At 46.3% G+C, this 18,908-nt stretch overlaps 1 protein-coding gene across 5 annotated transcripts; it reads left to right on the top strand.

Annotated features, from left to right (window-relative positions):
* The first annotated feature begins 82 nt into the window (after positions 1 to 82).
* Positions 83 to 15,266, top strand: si:dkey-230p4.1 (uncharacterized). 5 transcript variants are annotated; one of them, XM_078939472.1, is made up of 28 exons: positions 83 to 466; positions 1,815 to 1,956; positions 2,029 to 2,166; positions 2,282 to 2,359; positions 2,433 to 2,500; positions 2,575 to 2,740; positions 2,818 to 2,924; positions 3,015 to 3,320; positions 3,401 to 3,518; positions 4,706 to 4,840; positions 4,913 to 5,061; positions 5,136 to 5,285; positions 5,356 to 5,434; positions 6,842 to 6,919; positions 7,016 to 7,162; positions 7,244 to 7,332; positions 7,397 to 7,538; positions 7,794 to 7,987; positions 8,074 to 8,201; positions 8,309 to 11,136; positions 11,309 to 11,419; positions 13,234 to 13,704; positions 13,771 to 13,818; positions 13,895 to 14,038; positions 14,119 to 14,268; positions 14,358 to 14,423; positions 14,503 to 14,565; positions 14,642 to 15,266. In XM_078939472.1, exons 2-28 carry the CDS (start codon positions 1,816 to 1,818, stop codon positions 14,861 to 14,863), a joined length of 6,516 nt encoding a protein of 2,171 aa, XP_078795598.1. In that variant the 5' UTR covers positions 83 to 466; position 1,815; the 3' UTR covers positions 14,864 to 15,266. The 5 variants fall into 5 exon arrangements, with proteins under 5 accessions (XP_078795598.1, XP_023806498.1, XP_023806497.1 ...); XM_023950730.2 differs by having other exon boundaries at positions 1,811 to 1,956; XM_023950729.2 differs by having other exon boundaries at positions 113 to 466; positions 1,815 to 1,962.
* Positions 15,267 to 18,908: the final 3,642 nt, after the last annotated feature.

The following is an 18,908-nucleotide window of genomic DNA, read 5'->3' as shown; positions in this document are numbered from 1 at the left end:
CTTTTTTTTTACCGTTGTGATCAGAGCTTTTAGGTCCTTCCACCAGCAGGTGTCGCTGTGAAGCCTGGGGTGCTCTATAGTTAGTGGTCACGTGATCGTAAAAAGTATAACGTTTTGAACGTTACGATGCTTTGAGCGCGCGGAGCGCTTTCTATTTTTTCCTCTGGTTTTTTTTTTGTCGTTTTCTTTTCTCTTTTAAGTTACGCTCGTGACAGAAGAACAGGCAGGCTCGCCCAGCCTTGAAGTCGGTTTGTCCGTTGATTTGTCTAACTTATTGACGCAACATTGATTGGTTGAGCCCGGCTCGTGCAGCAATGTCCTCGGTTCGGTGGTGGTGGGTCGAGTGTTAAAATTACGCTTTAGTAGTGGTTCTGTTTCTGTGCCTGAGCGGTTCTTTTGGCGCTGCTAGACCTCCAGATAAGTGTCGAGGATAAGCGCCTTATCTGACGTTGGAACACCTGGTCAGGTGGGTTTAAAATCGCGTATGAGTTCACGCATGAGGGAAGGTTACCACGACAACACACTGTGAAAACTAGCTAACTTAGTTATCCTGTTTCCTACACCCTGTTGCGTAGCAACAGCCGTTTGAAGCTGTAGAACTTGTAATATCTCAACTGTGGATTATACCAATAATCCCACACCGTGCGTTATGGTCCACGGGGAGTGGAAGGCTGCACTCAATCAAGCAGCACATGACTGATGTTTTTCATGAGTCACACAGGCAGCACTTTCACCAAGTGCCATTAGTCCTGTGGTTAATATTTTCATTCTGGTTAAAAAACTATTAAAAAAAAAAAAGAGTAAATCGTTGTCTTATACAGTCAAAAGGGGTAAACAAATGTTTCGGAAGTATTTTTTTATTATTTGCGTGGGTGTGTACTTATCTAATATATTAACGTTTTACTTTATAAGTATTTTTTTATATTATTCTTAGTCTTTTTTCCCCCTCTGCTGTCAGTTGCTATGGTGACAAACACATTTAACAAGTATGGGATCAATAAAGTAAAAAAGATAAAAAATAAAAATAAAAATAAAGTATTTCTGATTCTGAAGTAATCGATAATCCTAATGGTATCAGTGACCCCTCCCCTTTATGTGACGTCACCAATGCAGTCACATAAATCACATTCCACCTTCAGGATCAAGTTAACTTTAAAACAAGAGGATGTCACGTTAAAGGGGTGCTTTAACAACTTTTTTTTTTAAAAACATAACTGTAATTAAATGTTTGGAGAAAAATCCTGCATACAATACATTTCAAAAAATAAATTCAAGACAGATTTATTGTTAATACTTTGCAAGATGGGAAGAGAAAGAAAAACTAAGAAATAAGAAAAAAAGTGTAGTTTATGTAACTTTTCCTTATAATTTACAGATGTCGTTCGTTTTTTCAGCCTATGTGGTTTTTGAAGAGATTACTTTCAAATATCGCTAAATTTCTATTTTTAGTCAGGCTTTTTGTCAACCAATTTTCTTATGTACATGAAACTTAGTTATAAAAACAAATTTATAAATATGAAAACATCTTGATCTTTTTGATTAAAATTACAAAAACCAAAATTGTTTTTATTTTATGTTGAATTTCATTAAAATTGGAATAGGTGGTGATTTTGTGGATGTTCTTCCAGAATTTATAGGTGAATTTACACCTACTGGTGTTTTTACTGTCGTCCAATTTGATGACCAAATTTATTTCAAACCTGTTTTTTAATTGTTTACTGAAGCTGACTTGTTTCTATTTGAATGGCGGGATTTTGCAAACATGTTGGATCTTTACTGGATTCTTTTCCTAATGTTACACCTGTCTCAGCCAGCATGGATTCTGGGTTGCTGATTGGCTGGCAGCAGCAGAAGGAGGAGCTCGAGCGGGAGGTATGCCGTCTGCAGGAGGAGCTGGCAGAGAGTCGAGCGGAGCGGGAGGAGTTGGAGTCCAGAACCCGAGCTCTGCAGGACAGGGTGAGGGTGAGGAGAAGCAGGTTGAAATCACACGATCGTTAGAAAATCTTAAAGCTTTTCTTGCATTTGCAGCTCCGTCAGACCATACATCCGTCACTTGGCCTGTCACTTGAGGAGGAGGAGGAGCAGAGGAGGTGGAAGAAGCAGCTTAGGGAGGGCAGGGAGAGAGAGGCCAGGCAGGCACTGCTGATACATCGGCTGCAGAACAAGGTAGGGCCACAAGAGGTGCTGTGGAGCAGAGGAGGCTGTGATATTTGACTTGTTCTGAACCTGTTTGCTGCTGGGCCTCTGTGTTCTGTAAAGAGGGTGGTGGATGTGTGTGCAGGTTCTGGAGTACAGAGATCAGTGCCAGCATTTGGACCTGCAGTTGCAAGATGAACGGAGGAAGACGCTCCACATGGAGGTCAGTTTGGTCGTTTGTGGTTCTGGCCTTCTGCAGAAATTCAGCTAACCCCCTTTGGTTTATTGAATGGCAGGGGGTCCGGGATGAACATAGCAACTCTCTGGAAAGCGCCCTCATCAGGCTGGAGGAGGAGCAGCACAGGTCTGAGAGCTGCAGATGTGGGGAAACCGAGGTCCAAACGATGTGGATCATCATCGACTCTGATTTCCCTGCAGGTCCGTAAGTCTGGCTGACACCAACTCTCTTCTGCGGGAGCAGCTCAGCCAATCTGAGAAGTTCAACCAGGAGCTTAAGGAGGAACTCCACAGACTGACAGCTGATTGGATCAGATCCACGGAGAAGGCGGAGCAAAGAGAAACTGATTGGCAGAGAGAGAAAGAGGTCTTTGGATTGTTTTATTACCTCCTCATTACCTCTTCACACTGACCCGTTCAGAGATATATTTTTTTTCGGTTTAGGATCAGCGGGGTCACGTGGGTCAGCAGCAGAACAACTGGCTGTCAGTTTGGAGATCCGTGGTGGCTCTGAGGAGACAATGTCACAGCGTGAAAACAGCTGCCGACAGGTCAACTCCGTCCCGACCAATGTTTAACCAGGTGGAGCGTCCACCCTCTGCAGGCTGTGGGGGTTAAACGTCGACTGTTTTTGTCCGCAGAGACCTGTGGGAGCTCAGGGCCGAGTTTTCCCGTCTCTCCTCAACACTCCTCTCCAGCTGTGACTCTGTCTGCTCCACCCAGAGCCTGGCGGCTCTTCACAAGCCTTTGTCTTCAACTTTGCTGCCTCTTCCTTCCCCACCATCCAGTTCTCCTCCTCTATCCTCAACACTGATCCTCCCTCCTCCTCCTCCAGACTCCTGCTCCACTCAGGGATCCTTCTCCATGGGGGAGCTAGAACTCAAAGAGGAGGAGGGAGAAGGTTCTGAGCCTAAGCTCTATGAAAAGACTGAAGCTTTGCAGCAGAGGTGAGCGTTTATTGGGAGGCTCGTAGAGGTGGTGACTTTGCTCCTCCTTCATCTCCTCTCCGTCCCTCTCTCTCTGGTAGGACTGTGGAGCTTGCTCGCTCACTGCAGGATGAGAGAGAGGAGAAGGAGAGGGAGGTGGAAAGACATCAAGAAACTGCAAGGAGACTCCAGTCTGTCAGTCAGGCTGTGATCAGACTGGTGAGTCCGTTTGATCTTAACCCCTCTTAGCTCCGTTTGCTAATCAATCTCAAAAAACTCTATTTATAAATGAGTGTCCATACAATACACAACGGAAAAAAGGAGCTTTGGATGTAAAGATGAACACAAAGTAGGGCTGTGCATTGTTACTTTGGTGGTGATCTGATTTGATTCACAGATCAAACCAAGATTCTTACGATAATGTTTGTTTGTTGCCAAAGGTCAACACTGAATACCTTTTATTTGAACAATAGATTAGAATCAACATAACAGACAAAAAAAAAAAGACTTTGAAAGAAATGGTTTTGTCACCGTACCCATTAAACACAAAAGATGTTTAGACAGTTTAAATACTTTAAATTAAATATTTTTCTGCAATTTTAGTGCAGTAATTACATTGACTGATGTGTACTTAATAATAATAATAATTGATACTTTATTTATCCCACAATGGGGGATAAATAAAGCCGGGAGGATAGCCGGGAGGCAGTAGCATTAAGGGTCTTGCCCAAGGGCCCCCACTGGGGGATGTTAATTGCTCGCCATTGATTTGGTAATTGCCCCATTACCAATGTTATCATTGTTCAATCGAACCCTGGTTCCCTGGGTGGTAGTCTTTCACCTTACCAACCGAGCTACTCAGCCGCTCACTTTTGACTTTTGACCATACTCTACTATATTTATAAATAATATAATGGTAGCAGCTGCTGACTTCTCTCCAGTTTATCAATACAGTGCTAATTACTTCACACACAAGCCATGTAGAAGAACTGAAGATCTGGCTGAGGTCCATCCATTTTCTAATCCATTTTTTTCCCTTTCGGGGTCACGGAGCTGCCGGAGCTTATCCCGGCCACTTTTGGGTATAAGCAGGGGAAATCCTGTACAGTTCGCCAGTCTGTCGCAGGGTAGAGCGTCCGCAATAACACCCATGCACTCTCACATTCACACAATTTAGGTTGACCAATTAACCTATGAAGCATGCTTTTGGTCAAGCCAGGACTTGAACCAGGGCCTTCTTGCTGTGAGGCAAGAGTGCTAACCACTGCACCACTGTGCAGCCCATGTAAATCAGTAATAAATGGAAATACTAATTGATTTTTCTGGAACATATACTCATTGAAGTCCTACTGCAGTTGAACATTTTGCCCACATAGGGCGTCAAAACTCATAGTTATTGTTTTCAGGCCAGAGTCGTCAGCAGCAGAAGTCGGCCAGCGAGCACCTCCCCAGAAGACGTCCTGCGGGCGGATTTGTCCTCCATGCTGGCTGTGCTCTCACAGGCGGAAAGCGTCCTGCTGAGGAGGAGCGAGGAGCTGCAGGTCAGAAACGCTGACCTCTGCTGTAGCTCTGATTCGCACAGAGCTCCAATCGTCTGTCTGTGTTCACGTCAGGGGGCGGAGCTAAACCTGCGACGTCTCGGTGAGGTGAGAACCAGCTTGCAGCTGCAGGTGAAGCAGCTTCAGGACGACCACCAGCAGCTTCTGGCACGCTCACAACACACACAGCAGGAGCTCACGCACACACAGAGCGTCCTCAGCAGGTGAACAAACACACAGTGGGCTGCAGCACATCCCGTCCCACAGTCACTGCTACATGTTTGTGTGTCTAACACAGCGAGAAAAAGGTCTCCAGCTCCCTCCGCTTGCAGCTGGAGGAGGTGCAAAGAAGAGAGGAGGAGGTGAAGAGAGAGAACCACAGACTGAGGAGAGAGAGAGACAGAGAGGAAGAGAAGAATCTGCAACTGGAAACAGACTCACATCGACGGTACTCTGCAGCACCACCCACCCTCATTCCTTCTGTGTGTGTTCTCCTCACCATGTCCTCCTTGTTTCAGGGTGGAGGCGGAGCTCCTAGAAAGTGTCCAGCTGACGGAGAGAGAACATCTGCACCAGATGGAGCTCCTCAGTCTGAAGGTAAAACCTGGCAGAACTGCTGTTCCCTATGAACCGCAGGATTTTTGAAAAAGTTTCACACAAATCAGTAGAACAGTGATTTTTAAAGTAAATTAAAAACGGCGATTGAATTGACTTTACGTCGTTTGAGGAGGAATTTTCCATGGATGACATCCCTCACTCAGTCCAGTTCTCATATACGCTAAATGTGTCTATCTTATGGGTGACGGCGGTGTACACCCAAGACAGTTTGCAGGGCCATAAATCACATTCACGATGAAGAGACAATAATCAGTCATCATTAAACCTATAAGGCATGCGTTTGGGTTTGGGCTGGAAGCTGGAGATCCTGGAGAAAACCCACAAATGCATGAGGAGAACATCCAAACTCCTCACAGAAAGGACCCGTTCAGTGTGGCAAGGGGTCCTTACCTCTACACCACCACACAGCCTCCCTCTAAATGCTGCATTTATTAACATAAATAACACGCTTTTTGACATACTGTAACCCTTAAAATGTTTACGCTGACAGTATCAGAATCAGCTGATTCTGATGCGGAGAAAAGCCGCTTTTCATATCAAGTGTTAATTACGGCGGTATTCTTTGCAACACAAATAGTTGGTTTATGTTGATTACATGAACATTCCACTACTGTAAAGTGTTGAATATCCGCTCAAAGTTTCCTTTCTCTGCTTCAGAATCTACTGGAATTGTTGTGTTAAATGCTCAATAGTTGAAGAGTTAGAATTAGGCCTGCACAATATACCGCAAATTTATCGTTATTGCAATATCCAGCTCTGCAATATGCATATCGCAAAAGACGGCGAATATCGCAATAAATCGCAAACCCAAAATGTGTTAAAACAATCTTCTAGCAGCTTGAAGCATTTAACGAATCAAATAAATCCCTTTATGCTTTGACCAATCAGATGGACGCCTTCCCATTGTTGACCAATCAGATGGAGGCCTATTATGTTAGATGTTTGTCCCCCATGTCGATGAGGGTCATTTGGAGTATAATTTTTAAACTGTTGCAATGAAATGGGAATGATGTTTTTGTTTATTTTTCTATTTGTTTATTTACCGCAAATTTATCGTTATCGCAATATTGATCACTAATATCGCATATCGCAAGTTTTCCTCATATCGTGCAGCCCTAGTTAGAATAGTGGAGAGAATGTCGAAATTGGAGCTAAAGCTCCGTTGGTAACGGGTTCATGTCAACCTCTCAAAAAACATATATATTATCTTCTTGTGGAGGCAACCTTCCTTTTTGACATTCCTTCTGTGATTTTCAATATCTATCATCATATTTAAACTAAACAGTCTGGCTTTGATGGACACTTCTCAGAAGTTTTACAAAAATTGATCAAAGTTTGTTTCGCTATCTCAAGTGAAGGAAAATCCTTTTTAATGTTGACCTGCAGGGGGCGCTGGAGAGAGAACAGCTGGACAGGCAGAAAGCAGAGGAAGAGGCAGCAGGCTCTAGGGATGCCCTACAGCAGGTAAGCCATTTTCTTAGATTCAGAAATGGCTGTGTGTCATCGGGCTGCTCCTGTCATGACAGTTTTGGCCCCGCCCTCCATGTGTGACCTCCTCAGTGCAGGGGAAGCATACTCCGCCTCTCATCCTCAGAAAGCCTGCTGAGGCGGGATCTGGAGGAGAGTCGAGATGCTTTGAAGAAGGTTTCTGCTCTTAACTCTGCTCTGGCCTCAGACAAGAGAGCACTGAACCAGCAGCTGCTGCAGGTAAGCCTGGCTCAGAGGCGTCTGAGCAGTCATCTGAAGCTCCATATTAACTGTCTGTCTGCCTCACGTGTGTTCTTAAAGCTGGAAGGCAAACTGTCAGAGAGCCAATCGCAGCTGCAAGCTGTGAGTTCAGAGTTCACCTGTCTGCAGAGAGACGTCAGACCTCTCAGGTGAGTTAAGCCGTCCACAAATTTCTGATGATTGATCCATGATCCCACTGTGACCACCGTTCAGACTGCAGAGGGATCAGGATGCCGACGTCATCCGTCAGCTGAAAGAGCAGCAGGTGGAGGCTGAGAAAAACCTGGAGAGAAAGGAGAGAGAGCTTCAGCTATTGGAGGAGGAGAGAACAAGTGGTGAACAACAGCTGGAGGAGGTAACGAAGAACAGCTGCAGCTGTCATAAGAGCTTTGTAGAGTCATTACACACCTGTCTTTAATAAAAAATAAAGTGAAACAGGAGAAAGTTTTGCCATGTAGCTTTACAAAAATGTATTTTTAGTGTAAAGTTGGACTTTATAATGTAATAATGAATTGAAAATTCATTATATTCTTTTGTCCTTTATCCCTGGATGTTTTCCATCTGTCAAAAGAGAAGATTTACTAAAACTTTGTTGTGTTTTTGCTTTTAGCTTCGCTCTCATCACGTCTCGCTGTGCCAGGAGCTGAAGGAGTTGCAGGAGGAGTTGCAACAGGCGAAACAGGAGGTTAGGATTCTGAATTGGCAGCAGGAGGAGCAGCAAAGGGAGAGCAGGAGCCGGCAGGAGGAGCTCCAGAATGAGCATAGACAGCGGGCGCAGCTGGAGGAGGAGCTGCATGAGCTCAGGTGCTGAATTCTACCTGTCCAAGCACTGAAAACTGTCCAGTCCATTTGTGTTCTGGTTCTGCTCACACAGACGGTTTTTGTTGCAGGCCTCTGTCAGTGTCCCTGCAGCTGCAGCTCAGCCAGCAGCAGCAGCTCCTCTCCCAGGTCGAGGTGGACCGCTGTCAGCTGAGCACTCGCCTCCATGCGCTGCAGGAGGCCAAGCTCACCTTACAGGGTCTGTCTGTTCATCTACTAGAAAATGAGGGAGGTGCACCCACGCTCCTCGTGAGTGACCAAATGTGGAATGGTGTCAGTGACGGCTGCGTTTGTGTCTGTCTGAAGGTGAAATCAAATGTCTGAGAGGGGAGCTGCAGAGAGAGACAGCCAGCAGAGAGAGAAGTGAGGGCGAGAAGGAGGTGCTGCAGGAAGACCTGCAGAGACTGACGGAAGAGGTGCAGGAGCTGAGGAGAAGAAAGGCAGAAAAGGAAGAGGAGAAAAAGATGTGCCAAAGAGAACGAGAGACACTGAGGGAGGAATTAAGGCTGAGAGACGGGGAGCTGGAAGCCCTGAAGACACGCACTGAAAGGATGGAAGAGGAGCTGGAAGAAAAGGGACAACAGGTGGAGAGACTGAAGGAGGAGGTGACACAACGAGCTACCCAAGTCAGCTTCCTAAATGAGAGAATAGTTGGCTTGGAAGAGGAAAAGAAGATTCTGCTGGAGGAGGCAAAGAGTACTGAGGTCAGACTGCTGGAGGAGGAGGCGAAAAGGAAAGACGAGGAGGTGCAAAGAGATGGGGAGACTGAAGCTCTCTGTGACAGAATAGAGAAATTAGAAAGAGAGAAGGAAGAAATAGATAAGGAGGTGCACCAAATGAAGAGAAAAGCACAGGAGCAAGAGGAGAGATGGAGGTCAAATGATGAGGAGAGCCAGAATGAGATAAACAGACTAAGGGGAGAAAACTCTTCCCTCCAGGAGCACAGAAAGTCAGAGAAGCGACAAATAGAGAAACTGCAAAATGAAAAAATGGAGGTGCTGGAGAGGCTACAAGAGAAAGTTGGAGAGGTGGAACTGATGAAGGTAAAACTAAGTGTGGCTCAGGAGGAGAGTGAGGAGCTGAGGGAGGAGGTGCAGAGGAGGGAGCGCAGCCTGGAGAAACAGATATGTGCAGTACGAGAAAGGGAGGAGGAAATGGAGAACCTGAGGGGGCGGCTGAGGTTGGTGAAGGAGCGGGAGGCGGAAGCAGAGAGAGAGCTCCAGGAAACTTCTGACAAACTGAAAAAAAAAGAGGCGAGGGAGGAACACCTGGAGGTGCTGCTTAGAGAAAACCGGGAACTTTTGAAGCAGGAGGAAAAAGGACGAGAAGAAAGAGAAGACAGGATCTGCTCCTTGATCAAACAATTGCAGGAGGCCCAGGCTGTTAACCTGGGAGCAAAAAGAAGAAGCACAGAAAGGCAGAAGGCCCATGACAGACTGCAGGAGGAGGTGAAGGACTGGCAGGAGCAAGCAGAACAAAGTGTGAAGGAGGTGGCAAAACTCAAAGAAATCCTGAAGGGGAGAAATGAGGAGGTGAACCAGCTGAAAGCAATGCTTGAAGAAAAAGAAGAGGAGTGGAAAGAGCAGGAGGCTTTGAGTAAAACAGAGAAAGAAAGGAGGAGAAGGCTGGAAAACAAGCTGGTCGAGGTGGAGGAAGAGAACACCAGGTTAGAGAAGGAGGTGAGACTGATGCAGGCAGTTGGAGATAAAGATAGGGAGGCTCTGGCAAAGGCTGGAGAGGAGTTAAAAACATTGAAGGACAACCTGGTAAAAAGTGAAAACAAAGAGAGGGAGCTGGGAGAAACTGTGAGAAGAATGGAAGAGGAGAAGATGATGCTGAGTAGCAATTTGAGAGAGATGGAGGACGAGATCAAAGCAGAGAAGGAGCAGTTGTGGAGAGTAAGGAAAGAGAGGAGCAGTCTGGAGGACAAACTAAAAGAAAAAGAGAGAGAAATAGATGAGTGCAGGGATTTGCTTAGAAGTCAGGAGGAAAAACTTGAGGAGGTGAAAAAGATGGATAGAAAAACATTGGAGAGTGAAAGAAATCGGTATCTACTGTTGGAGGAAAAAGGGAAGACCAGGGTTAAAAAGCTTGAGGAGGAGAAGGAGGACCTTTTACTGCAGTTAATGAAAAGGGAAAAAGAAGTGACAGAACTCCAAGAGGAGGTGCAGAGGCAGAGGATCACTGCAAGCAAGGAGCTCAATGAAAAGAAAGAGGAGGCATTTAATGTACAAAGGGAATGTGAGGAGGCGCAGGAAAAGCTAAAATCATTGAAAAGGGAAATGATTTATCTCCAAGAGGAGGTGAAACAAAAGCAAGAAGAGAATGAGGAGGTGCAGGAAAAACTGCAATCATTGAAGAGGGAAATGATTTATCTCCAAGAGGAGGTGAAACAAAAGCAAGAAGAGAATGAGGAGGTGCAGGAAAAACTGCAATCATTGAAGAGGGAAATGATTTATCTCCAGGAGGAGGTGAAACAAAAGCAAGAAGACAATGAGGAGGTGCAGGAAAAACTCCAATCATTAAAAAGCGAAATGATTTATCTCCAAGAGGAGGTGAAACAAAAGCAAAAAGAGAATGAGGAGACACAGGAGAAAATGACCGTGTTAAAGGAGGTGCACCAGAAACATTTAAAGAAAGAGGAAGAGTGGAGAACTAACGATATGATGAGCAGAAATGACACCCAGGAGCTACAGAGGCAGAAAGATGAGGCTCAAGAGGAGCTGCAGAGGAGCAGAAAGGAGATCTACATACTTAGAGAGGAGCTAGAAAAGGAACAAAGAGAAAAAAAGGACCTTCAAGATGAGATGAAAAAGAGGAGTGAAGAGGCTGGATTGCTAAGACAGAAAATAGAGGAGGAGTTCAGCAGCACCAAGAAGAGGGAGGAGACAGAAAAACAAACAAGAGAGAAGACTGAGATAGAGTTGGCCGCTCTAAAGGAGGAGCTGCAAAGGGAACACAGGGAGAAATTGGAGACAGTGGAGGAGCTGAAGAAGAGGAGAGAGGATGTCACTGTGCTTGAAGGAGAGGTGAAGGAGGAGTGCATGAAGAAGGAGGAGGTGCAGGAAGATCTAAGAAGAGTGCAGCACAGCTTGGAGCAGATGTCTCACAGTCTGAGCTCCCTTCAGAGTCAGGTAAACTTGGAAACAGCAGCCCTAGTGGCTTAACGAACCACAAGATCACAACTTTGATGAAAGTTTGCCAAGGATTTAATTCTGTTTTTGATCACTTTTTAGCCTCTTCTGTAGGATTTCTTTGAGGCAGAAGTTTTTTTTAGAGTGAAACTAACTGTAAACTTTCCTTCAGGTGTCAGAGCTGAGTATCAGCAAGGAGCGAGTAGAGGTGGAGAAGCAGCAGATGAGAGAAGGCCTGCAGGTGGCGCTCAAGGAGATGGACTTGCTGAAAGTTCTCCTCCAGGTACCGTTTCTCCTGCTGTCTTATAAACAAAGTATATGTGGATCGGTAACTAGGTGGCGTTCTAGTTTGAATCAAGATCCACAATTCACAGATCGAACCACGGATCCTTCTATTCAGTACATTATTTTTGAATGGTTGATGCATGTGTCTTTTTACTGGTCGTATGAAAATAATAATCATGCATTTTATTTAAAACACTCAAGAACACTGCACAGATTCAAAAGTAAAACACAATAAAATCACAAAATGACAATAAGTTGAGATAATTAACAAAATCCGATTACAGAAGATGAAAAATTGTGATTTTGGAAAAGCACATTTAAACAGATTTTGAGCCTGGATTTAAAAATTGAAAAGGACTCAATGTTACAGAGGTCTGGGGTGGTTCCAGAGTTGGGGAGCTGAAGGCACGGCTCAGTACGGTGAGCTGAAGAGAAGAAGACTGGAGAGAGCGAGAGAGAGTGTTAATATGGAGGAGATCAGAAAGATAAGAAGGAGCTCGGTTATGGAGGCTTTGAACGTGTAGAGAAGAGGTTTTAATTGAATCCTGAAAACTACTGGAAACCATTGCAGCTGCTGGAGAACGGGAGTGATGTGATGGAAGGAAGGAGTTCTGCTGATGATGGAGGCAGCTGAATTCTGGACCAATTGAAGTTTATCAGAGAGGCCACAGAGAAGTGCATTGCAATAGTCAAGGAGAGAAGTGACCAGACTATGAACCAAGATGGAAGCGGATTGGACAGTGAGGGAGGGGCGGAGACAATTAATATTGTGTAAATGAAAGACCGAGTAATGCTGTTGATGTGAGACTGACAGGATAATGGACTGTCAAGGACGACACCCAGACTCTAATAATGATATGTATTTAATCATCTTAACCTTCAGACTACCAGAGAAAATCAATGTTGTCCAGTCTTTTTTTTTTTCTTTTTATATAAATGTACCAAAAACGGCAATTCCCAGAGTCCCACCCCTTCACTTTTGGTACCATTAAAAAAGCACCAAATGTCCTCTATAAATACCAAAAGGGGTTAATTCATTATTATGCAGTGGTTGGGAGATATTCAGGTTTAGAAATGTCCTCTACTGGGGACAAATTTGCATTGCTGGGAGTCAGGAGGACATGACATCACATAATTTATCACAAGATGTTGGTTATATTCTTAAATTCATATTCATCATAATTTCTTTAACCAAAATTGTTGATTAAATTAAAAACAAAACATGTTTTTATAAAACTTATTTCAGTAAACTGAACTTCAGTCTCACTTTTTTTTATCTACAAAAAACACTTAATAGTTTTATTTTGAAAATAAGAACCTTTGAGACTTTATTTTTATTTCCAGAAACAGTTAATTATGCGGCGCCTTCCGTCCGTGAAACCTGGGTTCGACTCCGGGCTGCTCCCTGTTCCCTTCTCTACTTCTGTGCCGGTCCCAAGCCCGGTTGCTTTGAGAGGGTTGCGTCAGGAAGGGCATCCGGCGTAAAACATTGCCAAGTTTACCATGCGACTCGTTCGCTGTGGCGACCCCTGATGGGAAAAGCCGAAAGAGAAACAACATTTAAAATCCAACATTATTCTGCAATTTTAGAACAACAAATACTGATACATTGCCTGAAGTGTATTTTAATAGACTCTACGATATTCATAAACTTTGAAAATCAGACGTCGCAAATATTTGTACCCGTTTTTTCTAAAACAAATTGTGAATATCCGAGTATTTAGATACTTGTAATCCCCCACTTGTTAGTCTGATCTAGAAGCACCAAACTCCAGATCTTTTTTCTTGTTATCTTCTACTTGTATCAATCAGGAAAGCCATGCAGAAGGAGAACTGCTGAGGAGCACACTGGAGGAGAAGAAGAAGGAGATGGGGAGGGTTCGACAGGAGAACCTGCAGATGGAAGAGAGGCAAGAGGAGCTGGAGGAGCTGAGAGCCAGGGTCAAAGCCCTGGAGAGAAGAAGGACGGAGATGGCAGAGGAGCTAGATAGGGCAGATGAGAGGAGGAGGGAGGCTGAGGAGTGGTGGAGGAGCAAAGTGAAGGAAGTAGAACGGCAGAAGGGGACGATGCAAAGCACTCTTTACACAGAAATACAGACGCAAGGGGAGCTACTGAAGGAGTCGAGGTCCAAGCTTCAGGACAGTTTGAGGGAGCTGGAGGAGGCGAGAATGGAGCTTAGCCGGAACAGAGCCTTGTTGGAGGAGCAGAAAACTTTCACGATTGCTGACAGAGAGGATTCGGGGGAGCAGAGGAGCAGAGGCAGCCAAGAGGAAAGAGGGGAGGTTCGTGTTAACACAGAGGTACTGTGTGTTCTCATAGAGAAGCTGCTCATGTCTGTCTACTTTAAGGTGAAGCAGGAGGAGATCAGGAGGCAGCTCCAGCAGAGGGAGGCTCAGGTAAGGTTCCAGGTCTTCCTGCTCTCATGAGTTTGAGCACCAGAACTGTTTCAGATGAAGTCTGTCCTGTGAGCAGGTGGACAGTTTGACTCTCAGAGTCCAGGAGCTGCAGGAAGACAGAAATCAGCTCCGATTGGCTCTGGAACAAACTGAGGCGCAGCTGAAAAACGTCGCCACCCAGGTGGAGCAGAGCACGGGGGCGGAGCCTAACCCAGGAGAGGTTATTGATTTGTCATTTGAGAGAGGAGAAAAAGTGGCTGTGATGGAATTGTCACGGGTGTGTGAAATGTGGGTTTCCAGACTGTAGGGGGCAGACTGGAGGTCCTGCAGAGACTGGTGGCTGAACTGGAGCTCCAACGGACACGACTGCAGAAGAAGAACTTGAATCTAGAAAAGCAAAAAGACAGACTGAAGAAAGACAGAGACTTTCTGAGAGACACCCTGAGACAGGTACACACAAAGAAGCATTTTTAAAGATCATATTTTTATGCTTTTGTCAGAAATGTGATCTTAAGTTAACTTTGTCTGGTGTTCCTCAGGTGGAGCTGGAGCGTGGGAGGCTCAGCCAGCAGCTGACAGACAGCAGAGGATCTCAGGTGGAACAGGTGTGTCAGAGTGAGCTTTACTGAAATGATGTGTCTTTGTGTGGTTGTTTGTCATGTGTGTATGTTTATGTCCGCTCAGGTGTGCGCTAATGCCACAGAAGAAGATCGTCTGCGCAGCAAAGTGAAGGAGCTGGAGGAGCAGGTGAGCATGTGCAGAAGATCAGTCCAGGCGTTGACTCAACTAAACTGATGATGTCGCTGTGCCCCTCCCTCCCCAGGTTAGTCAGCTTCGTCTTTCTTTAGCTATGGACCAGCAGCAGAAGGCGGAGTTTATCCAGCAGTCATCCAGAAACAGCCAATGGCTGCTCTCACTAAGACGGGACCTCAATGATTCGCTGTCTGCTGTGACCCGTCTACCAATCCCGTCTGTCCTGGAGTCTGAGACACAGAGGTTGGACCGCAGCCTGAGGGAGGAGGAGCTTAGGATTTCCTTGAGTTGATCGTGACTCTTGAGTCACAAAAGCCAAACCTGGAACTGAACTTGAAAATGTTAATCGTATTTACCATGACACAGGAGGTTCTCCCCACAGTAGATGCACTTTCAGACTTTTCAGACTTTCAATGCTATGGGATGAGGTGTTTCCTGTTGATAGGCAACAACATCCTGCTTTTGGACATGAAAGGATCCGATCTGAATTTGGAGTCTGTACTCACATTCTGAAACAGTTTGCCTCAAAGTTGCCTCAGATGAAATCTCAGGACAAATGTTCACTCCGACCTTTTTTACTTTATTTATTTGAAGATTTTTCTGTTTTTTAAGGACACAGCCTGCTTCAGTTTTAGTTCAGGTTAGCTGTGATCCCATAAGAAATTCACCAAAGAATAAAGTTTTTATAGATTTCTTATCGTTGCTGTTCTCTTCTTACTGGCTTTTTCTTTGTAAAATTTATAATTTTGGCCGTTTGGCCTCCTCGGTCCCGTCAAGGCCTGACCAGAGCTCCTCTAGGGCCGGCGTCTGGGGGTGGGGGCCTGGGCTTGCTCCGGGGGGGGCGACGCTTTCTGGCTCCTCTCTCTCTTTGTGGGGTGGGTGGTGCCGGGCCTGGGGTGTCGGCGCCTCCGGGGGTGGGGCCCCTGGGCTGGGTGGCCCTGGCCCCTTTGCTGAGGGGGGGCTGGGGGACGGCTGTTTGACCACCGGGGGACAGTCTACCAGCTGTCCCCAACTTACCCCCTTCCTCATATAACCTCATATTAGGGTGAGGGGGTGGGGGGTCTAGCCTGCGATGCGCCTTGGGGGGGGGGGCTACTTGGCAGTGGTCCCCCTCCTATGGTTGCCGTATGGAGTGGGCCCCCCCTCTTTCGGTTTTATTTGCACCTTAGACATGTAGGGTCCTTGCAGTGACGTGCGGTGAGGTTAATGGATGGTGAGGCACTGACGTCATCAATCATATTTACAAACATATGAACCATACTGAGTAACTTATTCACCATTTAATTGACAACAGTTAACGTGTTTTGTTTAAAATATCATTTCAACATGTTTTTTCATATACAAACTGCAGCATAGAAAAAAGCACAAACCTTATTATCGTCTTACCTTTACTTGTAAATAAAGCCCATATGCCGCTCCTTCTGAAGAAAATGACTTGCCGCTTGCTATCACTTCTTCTATTATTTTTAGCGTCATAATCTCAGGGCTCACCGGCGCCCCCTAACTTGAGGCACGGGAACTTCTGGCCTCACCCAGTTGCTTTTTTGCCGGCGTTTAGCGCTCAGCACAAGAAACACGTCCCTCAGTTATTTATAAAAACAAACACTGTACATCATATACCTCTGTTAAATTATGTAAACTCAGCTCATAGAGTACAAGTGATTGAACCGACATACAGAGAGACAGCAGTACCGTCTGACTGCATAGGTATTGCGCAATCCAAGGTGAGGCTCAGCGGGCTGCTGCCTCATCGCACGTCACTTCTTAGTATCTGAACGGCAAATGCGGAAATTCAGCGATTTTGAAAAGAAAAAACACCCAAAAATGATACATTTAAATGGAAAATGACTGCAAAGCACAAATTACTGAACTTAAATATAATAATAATTGAATTTATTTTTCTCTTTTCTTCCCATGACAGGTGAGGCACAGCCTCACCTGCCTCTCCTGACTGCACGTCACTGGGTCCTTGGTAGGGGGGGTGCTTGGACATCACTGCAAGCAAGCAGCAGATGTCCTCCTGGCACCCTACCCGCCAATTTTAACCACACCTTAGACATTTAGGGCCCCTTGGTGGGGAGGGTGAGGGGACATCACTGTGAGTAATCAGGAGATGTCCCCTTAGTGCCCTACTCGCCAATTTTAACTGCACCCCCCTTAGTACACACACCCCTCCCCCTTCAATATATACATTCCAACATAAACACACACACATGCACACACACACCCTCTCAAACACACATACACGCACACACATTTTGCAAGGAAGGTGGGACCTGGGTCCATCTGTCCCCTACCCCTTCCCTGGTGGGGGGTGCGGGCCCCTTGGCGATGGCGGCCGTGTCCCTTGGGTGCCGGCTCCCTGGGCCCGGCGGTGCTCTCTCCGCACGGTGGGGGGGTTCATATTACACCTGAGCCGGGGGTGTTCGTGTCCCTGGGGGGTGGGTCCTGGTCCTTGCCCCTGAGCGCTGGGCCCCGCCAAACTTCCAACATGGCCGAGCCTGGTCGGGCCATATTTATAACACCCCTTGTGGGCCGCCCTTTTTTCCCCGGGGTTCCCCCCTCCTGGGAGGGGGCGGCGGGCCCCTGCCTTGCTCCTCCCTGGACCAACCGTGGGCCGGGTGGGTGGCTGCCTGGAGTGCTGAGCGGGTCTCCCTTGGGGGGTCCTGGCTCGCACCTGGGGTTGGGGCAGGGGGATGCCCGGAACTCCTGGGTGGTGGTGGGGTGCTCGTCTGGTGCTGTGGGCGTCCTTCTCCGGTGGGGCCCTGCGTTGGGCTCTTCCGGCGCGGCGGGGGGGCTGCTTTCCTGGCTGGGCTGGGGCGGCGCTCTCTTTCCCTCCGCGCCTCCCTGCTCTCTGGCTGTGGGGGCCTCGCGGCGGTCCTGCTGGCCCTGGCCTGGGTGGCGGTCTTGGTCGCCCGGGGGGCGGTTGTTCCCTGCCTGTTCCCGTGTGGCGTTGGGGGAATTCCGGCTGCCGCTGCTGCTGCGGCGGGGGTCTGGGTGTGGGGGTGGCTGGGTGCTCCTCCTCCTTCTTTTCACATTCCACCATCCATTTTAGAAGAACATAAACACTCACCTGAGCACAGGTGTTAGCTCACCTTTACGCTAATAGTTTGCGTGATTGAATGAATGAAAGATTTCACACTAGTTGGTTTAAAGGCATGGGTATGCGTTCGTGAACACTATCTGTTTTGTGTACATGTTGACATGTGAACATTTTTTGCAGCTAGCAGGTGTGTTGATAGTGTTTGAGTGTGTGTGAACAGGCCCCGCCCTTTTTGTACTACATTTGAACCGTACCGTAACGATAAACAACCAGTAAACCTGTCTGCTCTATGCTGCTTCATGGTCTTACCCCCTCCCTCTCACTATCACCCCCCCCTCTGACATCCCTCCCTCTTCTTCCCTTCTTTCCTTTTCCGTCCGGTCCAACACCAAAGATTTTCAATCATGGTTGAAATGAATAAAGTTTGGCCTTAATTACAAAAGGGGTTTATGCAGTCATACATTTGGTTTGTCTGAAGATTAATAACCCCTCTTGTTAAAGTAAAATATGTCCAACACAAGAGGCTCTCAGCTCTCATCTGCCTGCCTAGCTGTTGGACAGGACAAGTAAAAAAAAAAAAAAAAAAAAAAAAAAGTTTTCCGTTCAATATGGTGAGCGTTGTGCTTGGAGTCATGGCACAAATATCACTCCATACCTTTTGTCCTCCACATCTTTTGTTGTTTTTCTTTTTTGTCAGTTTCACACCAAAACACATGTTCTGGTAAAGGATGCTGCTTTGCACATGCACTCCTCATTTTAGACAGCTGTCTGAATCTACAATTCCAAAATCAAGGCCCCCAGAAATTTCCCAGAAGTCTCCGCAATAAACTAGCGTACATCAAAGCTGACTAGATTGGTGAAAATAGACAATGATTTTTGTTTGAACAATTTTTCATGCGAAAGAAAAAGTATTTTAAATCCTTTTTTTTATAAATCATCCAAGTTTTCATCATCAGAACACAGTGGGTTTATAAACATTCATATTAAGTTTTTACTTAAAATTGGTGATGTCATATTTTTGAATGGGAGATGTATACTCCCATACATAACATAACCTTTAGTAATGGTCTCCTTGCAGTCGGTCTGCTGTGCTCGTGTTTGTGCGTCTGTGTTGCGTCAGTCATCACGCTCGGCTGTCAGCTGAGCTCCAGCGGGCTTTGTGTGGCCTGTGTTTCCTTTGACTGGAGCTCAGTAGCTTGTCTCCTCCTCCGCGCTCTTCATCATGTTGCAGTGAGTGATGGAGGGAGGGGCGCTGTGTTTGTTTATGGACGCCACATGTCTCTCTGTCACTCAG

This window comes from Oryzias latipes, chromosome 21, assembly GCF_053564925.1.
Source record: "Oryzias latipes strain Hd-rR chromosome 21, Olatipes_Hd-rR_3.1".
Lineage (NCBI taxonomy): Eukaryota > Metazoa > Chordata > Actinopteri > Beloniformes > Adrianichthyidae > Oryzias > Oryzias latipes.
This window is presented reverse-complemented; position numbering and strand designations above follow the sequence as displayed.